Source organism: Biomphalaria glabrata, chromosome 11 (assembly GCF_947242115.1).
Source record: "Biomphalaria glabrata chromosome 11, xgBioGlab47.1, whole genome shotgun sequence".
Classification (NCBI taxonomy): Eukaryota; Metazoa; Mollusca; class Gastropoda; family Planorbidae; genus Biomphalaria; species Biomphalaria glabrata.
Genome location: NC_074721.1, coordinates 22952445 through 22970816, shown reverse-complemented (window position 1 = coordinate 22970816; position 18372 = coordinate 22952445). Strand labels below are relative to the sequence as shown.

Here is an 18372-nt window from a genome sequence, read left to right as displayed (position 1 = left end):
TAGCTTTTTTTTGGGGGGGGGGGGATGGGGTGCAAAAGAAATGTCAAACATTGTCTATATTAAAGTGTACAAAATCAACCTCTTTGACTAATCCAACTCTAGTACTAAAAGATTCATCGGTAAAAATGGAGTCAATACCACCAAACTCTACACATTACAATAATAAAAGTTGTCTTTGAGTCATAAGATTAATAAGGAGTGCAGTATTTCACGTGGCTAAGCAGTCTCAGCTACGACCTACATATTTAGCCACATCCAGCGCAGACATAACCATTGTCCGCAGTTGGTTGAGTTAGATTCTCTTTTCCCCTTCTGCATTTGTTTTTCTCTTGGTCTCTAATGTCCGCGGCCTTTGTCGGTGATTTCAGCTCAGCAAAGAAGACTGCCTCTGGCATACGTTTGTCCACCATACGTGCCCTGCCCAGTGTAACTGTCAAACGATAAGCAGTCCCTCATTGCTGCAGATACCGGTACCAGTAGTGCTGTTTGTAGTGCAGTCTTACCACCTTATGTCCGCGATGGAGCGCTACAAACCAAAAATAACTTGTAGTATCGTTTCCCCTGTCAGGTACCACTAAAACGTTATTCACAATTAAAGTATGACATTGCTAGTCGTCGCTTTCAATGTGTACTTCAACGTCTAAACACATTTCACTTGCTGGACACAGTTTTCCTACCTTTATTTTATTTTCGCTTTTGCAAATAAATACGAGCGTTATAGTTTGTGTTCTATTAAACAAGCAGCACTATTACAAACACTTTTGTAGATTGATTTAGTAATGAATGAAACACAATGTGTCGAGATCTATTTATTTATTGTTTTATGCATGTTTGTTTGCATGTTAATTGTGGTGAGCCGTCTAGGTTACTTTTACTTTTTTTAACAAGGCTTATTGGTACGCACATGTTGAATTAGTCCATTCCAACTCTCTCATGTTTACAAAGAAGTTTTTTAGTCTTGTGTCTGTCACGTCAGAGAAAGGTGTTTTTTTTGTTTTTTTTTCAAAATTAATTTTACGATATTTAAACATTTTCAAACCAAAATATCGGCCGACCTCGAGTTTTCCCTATGTGGGCAATGAGCTGAGAATGTTCCAAATGTATATATTGGCCTACATAGAACTTGAACCTGTCAAGGCAATCATCAGTCTTTTTCCTAATCAAATTTGGGGTGTGTGTGTGTGTGTACAAAATGTTCTTTTGTTTTTTAATGTAACATTCATTTGTTTGTAAGAGAAAAATAATGGCTCTCTAAGCTCTATAGGGGGGTGGGGGGGTATAGTCTTTTTAACAAAACTATTTGTAATGTTTTATTCATTTTCTTCTTGTAATCTTGAATTTCAGGTATCAACAGAGCTTTAAAGAACTCATTGAGTTTGAAAATAAAAGCAGTGAGGACCAGAAAATTATTGAAAGGTTTTTAGTCTTGTTTTATTTGTAAGCTATTTGTAAAATGTCTCTATATTGTCTTGAAAACAAAGAGCAAAACTTATGTCAAATTTCAAATTTAGTTTTTTTGTGTTTTCAGTTTTACTTCTACTCTAGTCAATATACGTAACAGACATACTAATGTAGTAGAAACTATGGCTCAGGTAAGTCCTTCATTTATGCAGCCTATATATTTTACATGTTAAGCTAACTGAACTACATTGTTCTGGAGAAGTAATATTGCAACAAAATGACAATAGACACAATCCTAGATCTTTAATAATGTGAGCAACAATTAAAATCTATTTAAATATGTGTTTGATATGTACTTCATTACACTCTGAATTCCAGTGGCGTAGCTACCAATGTGCAGGTGGTGCGGGCCGCACAGGGCACCAAGTGGAGAGGGGCACCAAAATTCCCCCAGTGTGTATTAATTTCCTATTTCCGTGAGCGTTTCAGTAAAAACGACTAATTGTATGGACACGAACAAACATAAACTGCTGTATTTTAAACATGAACTAACGATTTATCAACTAGTCATGTCGCTATTTTGTTTCATCTCCTTGACTATTTCTTCCATACAATGTAAGCTATAGAACAGTTTAAATCTAATTAACTAGTAAACACGGTACATGTTGTTACTACACTGATCGATGCTTTGTAATATAAAGAAGAAGAAGAAGATAGGCCAACTTTTTTTTACTTCATTGTTTAATCTAGATATTGAGTTTACAAATATATTTCTAAACTCTAGCTCTAAACAATTGTCTTAGTTTATTCATTTCTTTATTATTCTTAATAGTTTAATTTTTGAAATAATTCTATTGTAATGTCAATTTTAAAAAATAAGGTAACTTTTGTTTTCTAAGAGTTTTTTTTAACTAACTAGTTATTTGTAATACTGTAACGTAAACAAAATGATGAACAGTGCTCAAGACTGACTAGTCTGGCTGGCGCCTCAAAACCCTTTTAAGCTCAGACGGAGAAATCGGCATTTCTGGTTCTGTCCGGTCTGTGTAGTCTATAAGGGCCCCATACCCAGATCTATCGGGATCCCTCATTACCGACCAATCGGTATAGCAGAAAATGGCATCTGATGGGTAGGACTTTAGTGTAGCTGATGCCAAGTTTTGGAGTATGGCAGGTGTTAATCGCCTCTTGGTGGCTCCCTGTTGTCCTATAAGGGACATGTTTATTTGTGGGGCAGGCAATCTCCTCCACGGAGGGCAAATATTAATTCTTCTAATAGGAATTCTATCAGTGGAGAGCCCAGATGATTTTGACAAATTGGCCGCAATGTGGATGAACGATCGCATTTTTATGCGGCTCCTCTTTCTCCACTGTTGCACTAAGACTGGGGTGGGTAGCCTAGAGTCGCCCCTTTTGTAGGGCTCGTAGGCCGTAAGTACTGCCCTCTCCCTCCTTAAATGTAAAGGGGCCACGTTTGTTAAGATTTCATCATCTTCATCTAAATCCAAAGATGGATTCAATGAGTGGTGGAGGTTATCCCCGAAAATAGAAAAACATGAGACCAGCAGAGCTCACATTCAGTCATCGCTTGCTTGGAGGGAACTTGAAGTTCGCCTGAGAGTAGGAAACAATATGGACAACAAGGCCCAAGATTTGATTATACAAGAGACGAAAACCTGGAGAGTTAGTAAAATTACTATCAACGTACGATCCACTCTTGAGGGAGCATGTGCTTCAAACTAAGCTTTGTTCCAGACCGAATACATACATGTCTCCACAAATACAAAATTAATTTATTACAAAATTGGGGGATCACGCTAAAAAAAACCAAATCATACAGCAAGCAAAACAAGCCAAATAATTCTCTTTTTTTTTTGACAGTACACCTGACATCTTAAAGCTGGATCAAACTTCCCAAATTTTACGGTACGTTGTCATGGATAATGACGGGGTGCAGGTTCGTGAGTCTTTTATTGACTTCATCGACACAAAGGACAAGCATGCTGCTGTAATCGCTGAGATGATTCTAGAGAAACTGCGTTCGGATGGCTTAGACATAATGGACTGCAGGGGTCAAGGCTATGATAATGCTGCGGTCATGAAAGGTCAAAACTACGGTGTCCAAAAACGTATTCTAGAAGTCACTATTCATTGCCTGCTCAAACTCTGGAGACATTAACTAGCAGAGATGAAAATTCATCGACTAGATCTGAAGCAGGTGGATTATTGGTTGCTGTTCAGTCTTTTAATTTTGTCACCTATCTTGGATTTTAGGCTCCTGTATTAACTGAAATTAATGATGCGCAAGTTTACCTTCAAAAACAAGGATTGTCTATTTGAGACTGCTCACTCAAACTAAAAACATTAGAGACATTTTTAAGTAGTAATTGAGAGGACATCGCTGAAGCCAGCATTACCTTTGCCAAAAGCGTGTGTTCATATCTGAGATTCAGTACAGAACCTCAAAAACGTATGGGCTATAAGAAAAAGATGCCTGGTGAGATAAGTGACTACTCTGTACTTACACACAAAGAAGAGAAACGAAGGGAAATTTATTCTACCTTGGACAGGATTGTTCAAGAAATAATCACCAGATTCGAGCAACTTCATAATGTAGCAGATAGATATGAATTTTTGTCGCCTTCCCAGCTATTAAATCCTCAGGTCGAAATCAATCTCGATAGTACTCCTAGCGACATTGATAAAAACGAATTTCTGCTGGAGCGAAAGAGGCTTCAACGGTTTGTCACAGTTTCATCAGAAGCCTCAGAATTTCCAAAACAAAGACCTGTTAAGCTCTTGAATTTTATAAATAAATATCAGCTAGATGATTCAGTCCCGAATATCGTCCTAGCTATTAAATCCTCAGGTCAAAATCAATCTCGATAGTACTCCTAGCGACATTGATAAAAACACATTTCTGCTGGAGCGAAAGAGGCTTCAACATGCAAGAGAAGTTTTTCCAAACTTAAACTGATCAAAAATTACTTGCAATCAACGATGACAAATTTACGACTCACTAATTTGGCCATTTTGTCCTTTGAACAAAAGCTGGTGGAAAAAAATGGATTTCGATAAAATTATTGATACTTTTGCCAGCAAGAAAGCGCGTAAAATTCATTTGTAGTATGTTTATGTAAAAGTGATTTTTTTTTTAATTAACAATATTTGATTTATGAATACATATTATTTTGAACAGGTTTTGCAATGTTATTAATTAGTTAGTTGTTGTTGGTTTTTTTTTGGGGGGGGGGGGGGGGGCATCAAGATGAGGTACCGCACCAGGCATCATATACTCTAGCTACGCCACTGCTGCATTCCTAACCTTTTTAAAACAATTCAGAATAGCAATTTAAAACAATCATTTAGCGTTAATTTTACTTAAAAAAGAAACAGAACAACCTATCCTATACTGTGTATCATCTATCAAACAAATCATTTAACCAAACGAAGAATCCTTGTACTTTTATTAATGAAATCGCTCCAAATGAAAAAATCTCTTTTATTTTACGTCACATGGATCAGCTAGACTAAAATATTTCTTTGTTAACACAAGAGAATCATGAGGGCTAATAAACATATGGGCATGAGTTCTTAAAGCAAAAGCACCACTGTGTCCAATAGCAACTCATGAAAATACATCTATCCTGGGGTCCCAAGTTCAAATCCTGATGAAGACTGGGATTTTTAATTTTGGGATCTTTTAATTGAGTGATGAATCTGCATTTTTGCATTTTGAAATGCCACAAAGACTCTCTATCATATGATCTGAGCTCTTAATAAAGAAAAGAGTGGACGCAGAGCACCAATAAAAAACAAGGCAAAACTTTGCTACCGAAAAAAAAAACAGGATGCAAGATGTGTGGAGCACTTTTAAGAGACTCTCAACCAACCGTCACCAGACCTGACTTACACATTCAAAGATCCCCACCTCGAACAATGATCTTAAGGACAAGACAGACTCATTTACAGCAGAGGAGGTTACCATGGCCATTGCAGTCCTGACGAATAACAAAGTACCAGGGCTAGTCATGGTTTAAAAGTCACCCAATAAAATCTACTCAGCCCTAAAGATCACCCCCGAATGGATACCCCCCCCCCCCTCATATCGTAATGTGGTGGACCACTATGGCAAGGACAGTACCAAATGATGCATCAATGGGAACTTGAAAACCGGCTGTTGTTGACAGAATGACTGATCTCTTAAATCTGTTGGCAAATTTCTTGCCTGAGGACTGGCAAAAAGGAGTCATTGTAAAGCTTCCTTAAAAGGGCAACAACTCTCTGTCCCGGGCAAAGTTTTCAGCATTGTTCTGTTGAGACGGCTTCAACAGTCTGTAGATGAGAGACTCAGAGAATAGCAAGTAGGCTTCCTAAGAGGCAGATCATGTGCAGAGCAGATCTTTGTTCTACCAAATATCATAGAACAAAGTCTCGAATACCAACAATGGTTAATGATTTTGTAGACTTAAAAAGAGTTTCACAATGTCCATTGAGAATCAATAAAAAATATTTAAAGTATATGGTATCCCTGTAGAATTTTCCAAAAGAAACCTATACAGTCAATCTAGATGCTGCATTAAAACAGAAGAAGGAACAACAGAGTTCTTTATCTGTGAGACAGGGGTGCATCTTATCTCCCTTCCTTTTCCTTCTATCCAGCGACTACATAATGAGGAGAGCAATGAATCAGATTGCCTTTGGTATTCCATTGCATGAACAAAATCAAATGAATGATTTGGACTTGGCTGATAGCATTGCACTACTCGTGTATACAAGTAAATACATACAAGAAATGACAGAGGCATCCACATAAACTTGGATAAAACTGAAATAGAGCAAGTGGGATATAAGGCAACGGGTGTCTCCATCAGACTTGGTAAGTCAAAGCTAGGCAGCACATCTTAGCAAACAATAAGGATGCCTTCCGTGACGTAGCATGTCAAATAGGAAAGGCACTGACCATTTTCTAAAGGTCGCAACCCATTTGGACAAGCTAAGCTGTTGGACTTATGACAGAAATCCACTTATTTAACACAATTGTCATCCCAACAGTGACCAATGCATGTGAGACATGGAAGTCATCTGCCAAAATTGAGAAACAACAAAATCTGGCGCAGCAAAAATGGCTAAGTTGGATTTTAGGAGTCAGTTACAGAGATTGGGTCTCAAACAAGGAACTCCTTTCTCAAACTGAATGAGTTCAGAATTAATTACGCTTAACAAGAGTTGCAATGACATTGAGGTCAATGCGAGGAAATTGCAAACAGGGACATCTTAGTATAATTTGGTGCCACACTTTTATGCAGGACTTCAGAGCAATTGACACCAGGTGGGAAGAGGCTTCAGGTGTTGCCAGGGACAGATCTTGATGGAGATAAATGTGCTGAATGGCACAAAACAGTTTGGTTTGGAAAACAAAAATTAGCAGTGGCAATATACAAGCTACAGAATATCATGAGGTCAGATAACTTTTTTTGCTTTTGAGATATGAGTGTGACAGATGAACAGACCGACCACCCTTTTCTTTTTTAGTTTGAAAAAACTAAACAATGTCAAGGATCCTTTAAAGAAATGTCATTGTTGTCAACTAAATAAAAATGACTATGGAAAGAGTTTGAAATTTGAAAAAGTGCATAAAAAAAATATTATATACTTTTGAACACCTCATACAGAAAAAATATCAGAATAGCTTTTTACAGCTATCATCTTTAGAAACTCAATTCCAGTTCTCAAATAAACTATTCTTAGAGTCTTTTAGAATTTGAACTTAGTTTATGCCACTCAGCCACTTGCCCTTTTGTCAAAGCTTATATCAACTCAATGTCTGTCTGTCTGGTAAAAACTTTGTACACATTATTTCTCCCTCACCTAATGTTGAATCAAGCTGAAATTGTGTACCATTATTTCTTTTACCTGACAACAAAAGAATCACTTTAAAAATTTAAGCAACTAGTTAATTAACTATTGCTAATTAATAATTTTGTTTGGTATCATGAACAAGGGAAAGAAATTGTAATTTACTGAAGTGGTATAAGCTGAATTAGTCCTCTTTATAGCTACTAGGTCACCACTTTAAAGTAAGTTTGAAACAAATACATATTCATACAATCTTCTATAGTCATAAGCACCTCACTTGTGGAGGTGTTAGCCATGATGAGTTCCATTTCTGGTCGTTCCTTCTTTTTTTTTCTAAATGCTTTTAAAAACCGATTACAGTGAAATTCAGCCTGAAATCCCTTTCTTTCTCCTCCCCCCCTCCCCATTTTCCCAACTGGCCCAGGTAAGTGATAGGATCATAGAGTATTGAGAAAGCTAAAAGCATGAAATAGCGCTAAACAAAAACAGTTGGTAAAAGTATTTCTAATCGCACATATTTATTGTTGGTCTAGATCTATTACAAATTTAATTACGTGACTAATCCTAACTAATTGATACAATTACACTTTTGTTTTTTAAACAAAAGTATTTTTTATGTTTTTCTTGTTTTATTCTTCCCTTTTTTTTTATTGTTCCTATACCAACATATCTTAACAGGGTGTTCTGGAAATGAAGGAAGCTTACGGCATTGACACAAATTCTGAAAACAGGATTCAATACTTTCTGGATCGTTTCTACATGTCAAGAATTAGCATTAGGATGTTGATTAATCAACACAGTTAAGTCTGTTCTTGTTTAATTATTTAGTTTTGGTTAACTTTATTATTACTTGGATTTGATTGACCTAAATTGTTTGGTTACACACTGCTGGATGGCTGCCTGGTCTTGCGGTTTGCGCGCTGGACTGTCGTTCAGATTTTTGCATTTCAAACCCTGTCCGCTCCCATCCCCCGTCATCCTGCGGGAGGTTTGGACTAGGAAGTAATTATCTTCAACTCTGAAGGAACATCCAAGACATGTAAAACATTTTTGCTGCAGGCATTTAGTTTTTGTAGATTTAGACTTTTGATTTTCTCAAAGCATTTAGTACATATGTAATATATCAGTATCCATCTATCTAACTAGATTTCAGACTACTCTATCTGTTAGTTCTTAGAAATGCTGATACATTTACTCTAACAATCATTGTTTTTACAGCTCTTCTGTTTGGTAAAAGAGAAAAAAATAATGACCCTAGACATATAGGATGTATAGATCCTAACTGTAATGTCTTGGCTGTTGTTCAAGGTAATTGTTGCATTTTTAATTTCTGGCATACATACTAATTTATCATCACAGTTTTGAAAATAATTTATATGACATTGTTTTTTAATTTTTACAAAATCAAAACTTTTAAAATCTTTTTTTTTGTTGAGATATATGGTTTAAATTATATATGGTTTAAATTATTTAAATAAATATATTGTATGTTCAAATATCAAAAACTTTAAAAAGTAAGCTGATAGGCCTATTTTGCAAAAAGTTCAGTACATGTTCAATTTTAAAAATTTAAAATGAACTCTTTGTGTGTTTTTCTCCTAGTTAAATGGACAAAATAAGACAAATTCAGACATATTGATTCAATGAAGGACTAATAGGACTAATTGATGATTTTTCAAAAGGTTTAGATAATAGTGAACAAATAGATGCTATCTTACTAGATTTTTCTAAGGCTTTTGACAAAGTTCACCACCATAGTTTGCTTAAAAAAATAAAATATTTCGGTCCACTGCATCAGTGGATTAAAGATTTTCTGATAGGGAGAGAACAAACTGTAATAATAAATGGCTCTAAATCAATACCGATAACAGTAAACTCAGGTGTACCTCAAGGAACAGTCTTGGGTCCACTACTATTTTTAATTTACATAAATGATTTACCAAATTGCATTAGTTCAGGAACAAAAGTCAGATTATTTGCAGACGATTGCATAATATATAGAACAATAAAAACAACACAAGACACAGATATTTTACAAAGAGAATTAGATGAATTACAGAAATGGGAATCAAATTGGAGCATGTCTTTCCACCCAGAAAAATGTCAGTTGTTAAGAGTAACAAAAAAACTAAAACAAATTAATTCCACTTATCTTATTCATGGCAAACCAGTAACACATACTAAAAACGCAAAGTACCTAGGTGTTATAATAAATGAAAAACTATCATGGAATCCACATATTGATGAAACTACAAAAAAATCAAACAAAGCATTAGGATTTATTAAAAGAAATTTCTATAAATCAAATAAGAACATAAAACTAAAATGTTATTTAACCTTGGTTAGGCCAATAATAGAATATGCATCCTCCGTTTGGGACCCCTCAACTCAAGAAAACATTAAAAAACTGGAACAGACACAAAATAGAGCAGTGAGATTCATAACAAACGAATATTCACATTTGACTAGAGTAACACCTTTAGTAAAATCACTAAATTTAGAAAGCCTTCAGGACAGAAGGCGCAAAAGTAAAGTAGCAATCATACATAAAACACTGAACCATAATCTTCAAATACAAAAACAAAATTTAATAAAATACTCTGAAAGACACAAAGATAAAGGCACATTCCTCGCCCCATATGCTAGGACAAATTTGTACAAATACTCCTTCTTCCCTAGTGCTATTAGAGCATGGAATGGGTTTCCTGAGCAAGGCAGGAAAAACAGTGATTTGGCAGAATTAAAGTCATTGGTTAATATGCATGACTAAATGCATGACGCGTAGAACGTAATCATCTTCTTTTTTGAAGTAACGTCTGTATTATATAAGATAAGATGAAACAACTGGAATTAATCTTTGTTTTTAGATGCTTATGAGAATGCCAGATTTTTATGTGAGCAATACTATTTGGCAGCTCCTGACATGATGGTAAAAACACATAACAATTCAGGTGAGTGTAAGTTTGTTTTTAACTTTGTTTCTAATGTTGGTCTGTAACTTATTTGAACTTTTGATGTCAATAGACTTAGCAAGTTTGAATTATTTTTCTTATAGTTTCTGAGTGTGAAACTGATCCAATCCAAATAGCATATGTTCCATCACATTTGTACCATATGTTGTTTGAGCTCTTTAAGGTAAATCAGAGTTATAGAAATTCTGTTTAGTGTTCTATAGTCTATACATTCATTTAGCTGATATGTTACTTATGAACCTAATTGTCACTATTAGAATGCCATGCGAGCTGTGACTGAGTATCACAGTGATGAAGGGCCTATGCCTCTCATTAAAGTCATGATCGTTAAAGGACAAGAGGATGTTACAATCAAGGTTTGTCTTTTTATTCAATCTAACTACGTTTGTTTTCTGTTTTTATTCAATCTAACAAGGTTTATCCCCCATTGTTTCATTAAATACAAAACCTAAATTGAAAAAACAAATTGCATGAAACATCTTAGATCTTTTCCTGACACCTGGCATAATGGTAGATTATAAAATTAATAATGGATTATCTTCTTGAGATAAATAATGAAATAAAATCCTTCAACTGAAAAACATAAAAACCAGAAAAGAGCCATAAGGATTGTTATTTTCAAATGAAATGCCCCTTCCTGCAGAACAGTTTGACAGAAGAAGCATCACTATTCTCAACTTAGTCCACTCTTTACATATTTATTTTTATTTTGTAAGTCATGGATCTACCTTATTTAGAATAACCCATCTTTACAACCTGTATTAAACACACACCCCCAAAAAAACCCGCACACTTTCACACTTTTTATAGGCTGTTATATTCACTGTGACAGTTTTTAGGACTTTAAATTTTTGCATTAGAATAATGTGTTACGTTTGAAATGTTCCTTCAAAATTGAAAATAATCTACTTCCTAGTCTAAACCTCCTGCAGGACAACGGGTGATGGCAGCTGGCAAGGACCATCATGACAACTGAATGACAGTCCAGCATGCATGCTGCATGACCAGGCTTCCAACCAATAGAGGCACACTTCTAGATCTAGTTGTTTTAAAATTGTTCTACACACTATCATTAACTCTCTCATCTGTCCCTTGACTTTCGATGTAAAGGTGCTGTGACCATTCCATTCTTTTATGTTATCCAGCCAGCTTTTCTTTGGACGACCCTTTGTTTTTGCACCCTCCACTGTACCTTCAAGAATGACTTTTGATAGTGAGTCATGTCTTACAATATAACTAAACAAGCTCAGCTTTCGTCTCTTCACAGTATTGAGGAGTTCTTCCTTTTTGACAGCCAGAATGTTGACTTGTAAAGTATAAACTCGTTTGTCCTTTTTTCCTGGTATCTGATACCCAGCATTGTTCTCTAACATTTACTCACAAAGGCTTGGATTCTTCTTTCTTGAATCTAGCATTCATTAGTTATTAAGAGCAAAATAATCCCTTGACAAGTTTGACAAGTTGTATAAAAGAGGTTTTATCTTTTTTTTTTTTTTAATATTTTAAATGTTTTTCTTGTTAGACATTCTTGATGTTCATCATATTAAGTTAATAAACAATACAAAATCTTGTGGTCATTAGCCAATACATAAAGGTTGGAGGCTTGGCCTATAGCAACAGAATTGCTAGGACTGTGGAAGGCATAGTGGCTGAGTGGTAAAGCACTTGGCTTCTTAACTGGAGGACTCTGGTTTGAATCTTGGTGAAGACTGGAGTTTTTAATTTTGGGATCTTTAGGGCGCCTCTGAGTCCACCCAGGTTTAATGGGTACCTGACATCTGTTATGAAAAAGTAAAGGCTTGTGCTGGCTATGTGATACCCTTGTAGGCCAAAGAAAACATTGACAAATACATCATCTGCCCCATAGATTGCAAGGTCTAAAAGGGAAACATTTTAAAAAATTAATTAATTGCTTAATTATTGTATATTAAATATTGGCTATAAATTATCCAAACATTTTTTTTTTTGTAATAATGTAACTTTCTCATGCTTTTTAAGATCTCTGACCAAGGTGGTGGCATACCTCGCTCTAAGATTGACCTTCTGTTTCAATATATGTATAGCACAGCACCACAGCCAGCAAGGTCAGACATAGCTAGTGCTCCATTGGCTGGCTATGGCTATGGTTTGCCACTATCCCGATTGTATGCAAGATATTTCCAAGGTGATATATTGTTAGCCTCTGCAGAAGGTTATGGAACAGATGCTTGTATATATTTGAAGGTCAGTCAAACATACCATATGTATCATGTCACTTGATTTCAAATGGATTTCTACAATGTCATTGCATCTGTTTACACCAAAAATTAATTAAGAAATTTTTTTATTTGAAAATTTGTTGTTTTAATCATATTTTTATTTATTTAAGTTTTTAGTTGACCTCCACCTTCTTTCAACAACATAGGCTGTTGAGTTGTTGAATTTACATTCGTTGCAATTTGTAGATAGGCCATTAGCAGTAGTTCATTATTAAAGCTGCCCTAGATTGGGCGTAGACTTATGCATTTAGAATAAACTTTGATACAAAAATGTTTATGTGTAGATGCTTACTGATACAATGTTTTTAATTAAAATTTCTCCTGCTTAAAGAATAGTTAGTACTTACACAAAGTTTCTTTATGCTATGATTTAGCTTGTAAGTCTTTTAATGGTTTAGTCATTATCAGAGAAATCTTTCTACATCTGAATGAAGCATTGTGCTGGTTTAATCAGTTTTTAGTTTAGGATTGGGAGGGATAAAACTAAAGTGTACAAAAAAAAAAAAAATAAAAAAAAAATAAAAAAAAAAAAAGGAAAAAAACAGCTTCACCTTTGCAATGTACATTTTTATTTGTAACAAAATGTTGACTATTGACTTCCTTTGAAAGAGTGAAAATAGAACAAAATCTGTCTTACACTAAAATCAAATGTGTTCAGCAATCAACTTGAGAAAAAAAAAAGTTCTTTCCTCTTTCATGCTGGAGGCACTGTGGCTGAGGGGTAAAGCACTTGGCTTCTGAAATGGGGTCCCAGGTTTGAATCCTAGTGAAGACTGGGATTTTAAATTTCAGGATCATTGTGCGCCTCTTAGTCCACGCAGGTTTAATGATATTAGTCAGGGAAAAGTAAAGGTGTTGGTCATTGTGCTGGCCACATGACACCTTTGCCACAGAAACAGGTGGCCTATCATCTGCCCCATAGATCTCAAGGTCTGAAAGAGGATCTTTTATTTTTACCTTTCAAACTACTTTGATGTTATTTTTGCAATGATTCATAAAATGTCTTATAGTCTTTCCTCTCCATCCGCTGAAACTTTTTTTCTTTATGTCCAGGTGTTGTCCAATGAAGCAAATGAAGTTTTACCAGTGTACAATAAAACAGCTGATAAAGTGTATCACACAGACATACCAGTAAATGATTGGTCCTCACCATGGAGCACTAATCAAAGATCATTTCATTCTTACACCAAGTGAATGTTTGAAACTACTGTTACAGTTATATAACAGTACTCATTTTATGTACAGCATGTCTCAAAGTACTGTTAAATGTATAGATGTTTTTAAGTAATATACTCATAGCGGTATTTGTTTAAAAGTACTGTTTATGTATAGATTATGTTTTACAGTAGAGTTACTTATGGGGTGTCCTAAGAGGACTGGTTTCTATTGGCTGCATAAAACATCTGTTGTATTGACACTTGTTTCCTGTAAGTATTAAGTATGGGTAGAAAATCTTTTCATTGTCTTTCTTTGGAATACTCTGATAAACAATGTTGTAAGATAATTAAAAATGAAATGTGGTGAGAGTACTTTTAAAATTTCTTTTCATTATGCTTCAAGTCACAATAGAAATTGAGAGTACTCAAACACAAGGGGATATTTTAATGATTGAATTTTTACATTTGCTTATAGAGGATTGAAGTAGTTTGTTGCACTATGTTTTTGGGTTTGTTTTTATATGTAACTTGTCAATGATAAAGGTGAGATTACCAAAGATTATGATGACGTATTGATATTTGTATTTGAATATTGTCTTATTTGAGGAATCTCGAAGTCTTTGTTGTTTAACTTATCACTCATTCAATGTCATCAATGCATGTGGGTTTAGAGCATTGAATTTTCTTTATACTGATTCCACTCATTCAATGTTCATTTAAGTGTGGAAGGATTCAATTCATGTGCCATCATCTAATTGATTGCATTTACATTGACAGTTCTCCTCAAAACTTTCCAATAATATGATTACAGTACAGCAGCACATTAAACAGAACAGCATCAGTAAAACTAATACTAGATGATGTGATCCTTAATGAAAAGGATTTGTGAAAGCTTTTTCATGTAACACTTACTCATGACTGACAGCATCGTGACTGAATGTGTAAACTAAACTAATATTATGATGTAATTATCAAGTAAAATAAACAGAAGGAATGTTCTCTGTGCATACCAAATGAACTGGTCATTAAATAAATTATTAAAATTTGTGTTATTTTTCTTGTAGTTCAATTGTATTCTCCCAATGTTGTTTGTCTGATATACTCTGATATATTGTCCAATCAATTTTTATGAATTGGAAGTCTTTATTACATGTTCATCTGTATCTATTTAAAAAGACATACAGCAGCCTTTTATAATTTTTGTGGTAAACATAGCCATTGCAACTTGGAAGTAGGGGTTAGCCCAGGACTTAATCACTGAATAAGAACTAAAGCAACTCCTCAAACAAAAATATTTTTTATTTTTAAACCAAGTATCAGACAAAATAGGAAGTTAGACTGTAATTGTCAAGGAATTAATAAATGCTTATATTTTTTAATGAATCTATTCACCACAAAATTAGAGATAATTGGATCTCTGGCATATAAGTTAGTTTTAAATCTAAGTCAGTTTTAAAATAGGTTGATTTATTTGATTTGTTGATTTGAGGCACATCGGCACAATTTAGGCCATGTCGTGCCTGCAGTCCCTTAAGGACTACTCTCTCTAAACAACAAGAGCCAGATTATATACAGTCATATAATTAAAATTAAGGTCTATTCAAAGTTAAAATAGTAAAGGTAGTAAAAATTTAAATATTTGGTAAAAATCTAATGTAAATAGTGCATGTTCACAAATTCAGAAATCAGATCTTCGTAGATAGCCCCACTTCCCGAATAAAGCCCAGTACCTTCCCAGGGTCGACATTATTAAATAGTGTTTTTAGATTAGTGGCTCTAAAATGTTTCGCCCTGACATCCTGGTATCTGGGGCAATCAACGAGGATATGTTCCACGGTGAGGCGAGAGTCACAGTATTCGCAAAGTGGGGGTTCCTTTCTCTTCAGTACAAAAGAGTGCGTGATGTAGGTGTGGCCAATCCTAAGTCTGGACATGGTTGTGCTACCACGCCTTGTCAGACCTTTAGATGTGGGCTGACATCCGCCACAATCTGCCTGAGTTTACTGTGAGTCTCAGCCTCCCATCGGTTCTGCCACTCTCGATAGGTGGCAGAGGCAATACTTTGTCTCAGGTCCGAGTAGGGAATTTGGGTTCCTGACACCGCATGATTTAGGGCTCTCTTTGCTTCTCTGTCTGCGGCTTCGTTTCCCTCAATGCCAACATGGGAGGGGACCCAGATGAATGAGACATCCCTACGGTCGGCTGTTATTAGGTCCAACAGCTTCAGGCTCTTATGTACCAATGGGATGTCAGTCTTCATCCGCCCCAAAGCTTGCAATGCAGATTTGGAGTCGGAGCAGATTATAAATTTACTCCTTTCTGATGCTTTTACGGCCATAAGTGCAAGCAATATTGCGTGCAATTCGGCCGTAAAGATGGAGCAGCCATCGGGGAGTCTACGGGAGATAGTTTTGTTCCGAAAGGAGCAGGCACACGCGACCTTTCCCTCCATTTTGGATCCGTCTGTGTAGATGGTGCCACAATCTCCGTAGCTCTCCTGCAGTTCCCTAAAGTGGACTTGTAGTATGCTTGGGTCTGTATTTTCTTTTTTGAAATTAAGGAGGGATAAATTTAATTTAGGTTTATTCATTAGCCAAGGAGGATTCTGAGGGGTTTCTATTTTAGAGATTTGGTCAATGGGTGGGGTTAAATTTTGGATGGGTTCTCTCATTCGAAGGCCCAACGGCTGTATGACGTTAGGCCTTCGATTGTATAATTCTACCTCTGTGGGGTTAAATATGGAGTCAAAAGCAGGGTTCGTGGGGTTGGATTTTAGCTTGACTATATACTGCATTGCAAGCTTTTTCATTCTTATATCCATGGGGAGTTCTCCAGCCTCCACATGGAGACTTGGGATAGGTGATGTACGAAACGCGCCGAGACAGAGACGCAGGGCAGCATTTTGTATTGGATCCAGTATTTTTAGGTACGACTTCCTTGCTGCTCCATATATTATGGATCCGTAGTCTAGCTTGGATCGAATTAGACTCCGATAGAGCAGCAGCAAGGTATCTCTGTCAGCTCCCCAGTCCGTATGGCTGAGTACTCTTAGTATGTTTAATGACTTTTGGCATTTCTTCTTAAGTTCCTTAATGTGGGGGAGAAAATTAAATTTGGAATCTAAGGTGAGGCCTAAAAATTTTGTAGTTTTCACGACAGGGATCTTCTTTTTGTGTATAAATAGTTCAGGGTCTGGGTGGAGCCCCCTTAGATTACAAAAATGCATACTAACTGTTTTGGAGTCAGAGAATTTGAAACCATTATAGTTTGCCCAACCCTGAATTTTGTTTAAACATAACTGTAATTTCCTTTCTAAGGTGTTCATGTTTTTCCCATAAGTAAGAATGACAAAGTCATCAACATACAAAGAGCACTCTATGCCAGGGGACAGCGCATTTATGATGCTATTTATTTTAATGTTGAACAGGGTGACTGACAGAATGCTGCCCTGGGGTACACCCATTTCCTGGTCATGAGTGTCAGAAGCGGAGTTGCCCACTCGGACCTGAAATTTTCGATCTTTCAGGAATTCCTCCACAAAACGGGGGAGGTGTCCCTTAAGCCCCATAAGCGCCAGGTCACGTAGAATGCCATGTTTCCAGGTTGTGTCATAGGCCTTTTCTATATCGAAGAATACAGCTACTAGATGTTCTCTTCTGAGTAATGCATTTCTAATATAAGCTTCCAGCCTTACCAGGTGGTCAGTTGTTGTCCGCCCCTGCCGGAATCCGCACTGGTAGTTTGAGATCACTTTATTCCTTTCCAGGTACCAGACCAGCCTACTGTTAATCATTCTTTCCATGGTTTTGCAGATGCAGCTTGTTAGTGCTATTGGTCGATAGTTAGCTGGGTCAGAGCCGTCTCTTCCCGGTTTAGGTATCGGTATAACTGTGGCTTTCCTCCAGCTGTTTGGGAAAGCGCCTGTTTGCCACACACAGTTATAGACCCCTAGTATGACTGCCAATGAGGGTTCAGGAAGGTGCTTGAGGAACTGGTAATGGATTTCGTCTTCTCCAGGCGCTGTATCATGTGACTTGTCCAGCGATTCCCTCAGTTCCTCAAGCGAGAACGGTTTGTTGTGGTCTTCATTGTTCTCTGACCTGAAATCAATGGGGTGTCTTTCCTCCCTGGTTTTGACTTTTTGGAACTCTGGCGTGTAGTGTGCAGTGGATGATTTTTCTGCTATTGAGGATGCAAGGCAGTCAGCTATTTCTCTGGGGGACGTGACAGTTCGTCCTTGGTTTTTCAAATGCCCTATTGCATTTGATTCTTTCCCTTTGATTCGCCTTACTGCCTTCCAAACCGCTCTAGCAGAAGTTTTGGCATCCAGACTGCCGACAAAACTTCTCCAGGAATTCCTTTTGGCTGACCGTATGGTTTGTCTAGCCTTTGCTCTAGCTATCCTGAATAGCTTTAGGTTTTCCTGGGAAAGATTCTTTATAAATGCAGCCAGTCGTTTTTTCCTATCACCAATAGCACTTTTGCAAGCTGTATCAAACCATGGTTTGCTAGGCCGTTTTGGATTTGCAGAGGTTAGGGGTACAACTTTCCTGGCTATACTTAGTAGCTTACTAGCAAAGGTATCAGCTGGGTTCTGTTCATGGAGGATATTTTCTGTGATATCCTCAGAGCATCTTTTTTGGAATTGTTCAGTTTCCACCACTGAGGTCGTCCCAATGAAAGTTTTAAAATAGGACTTTTAAATGGATATGTTGAAAACAAAGA

At 36.4% G+C, this 18372-nt stretch overlaps 1 protein-coding gene across 9 annotated transcripts in view; it reads left to right on the top strand.

Moving 5' to 3' along the window:
* Window positions 1–14694, top strand: part of LOC106059039 (pyruvate dehydrogenase (acetyl-transferring) kinase isozyme 3, mitochondrial-like) — an 82624-nt gene extending 67930 nt beyond the window's left edge. For all 9 annotated transcript variants that reach the window (XM_056045500.1, XM_056045503.1, XM_013216568.2 and 6 more), the window contains 9 exons: window positions 1345–1416; window positions 1529–1592; window positions 7939–8059; window positions 8479–8568; window positions 10128–10211; window positions 10316–10395; window positions 10490–10588; window positions 12231–12455; window positions 13544–14694. In XM_056045500.1, the coding sequence (XP_055901475.1) occupies window positions 1345–1416; window positions 1529–1592; window positions 7939–8059; window positions 8479–8568; window positions 10128–10211; window positions 10316–10395; window positions 10490–10588; window positions 12231–12455; window positions 13544–13684 (976 nt within the window). In that variant the 3' untranslated portion in view covers window positions 13685–14694. The remainder of the gene's footprint in view (window positions 1–1344; window positions 1417–1528; window positions 1593–7938; window positions 8060–8478; window positions 8569–10127; window positions 10212–10315; window positions 10396–10489; window positions 10589–12230; window positions 12456–13543) is intronic.
* Window positions 14695–18372: the final 3678 nt, after the last annotated feature.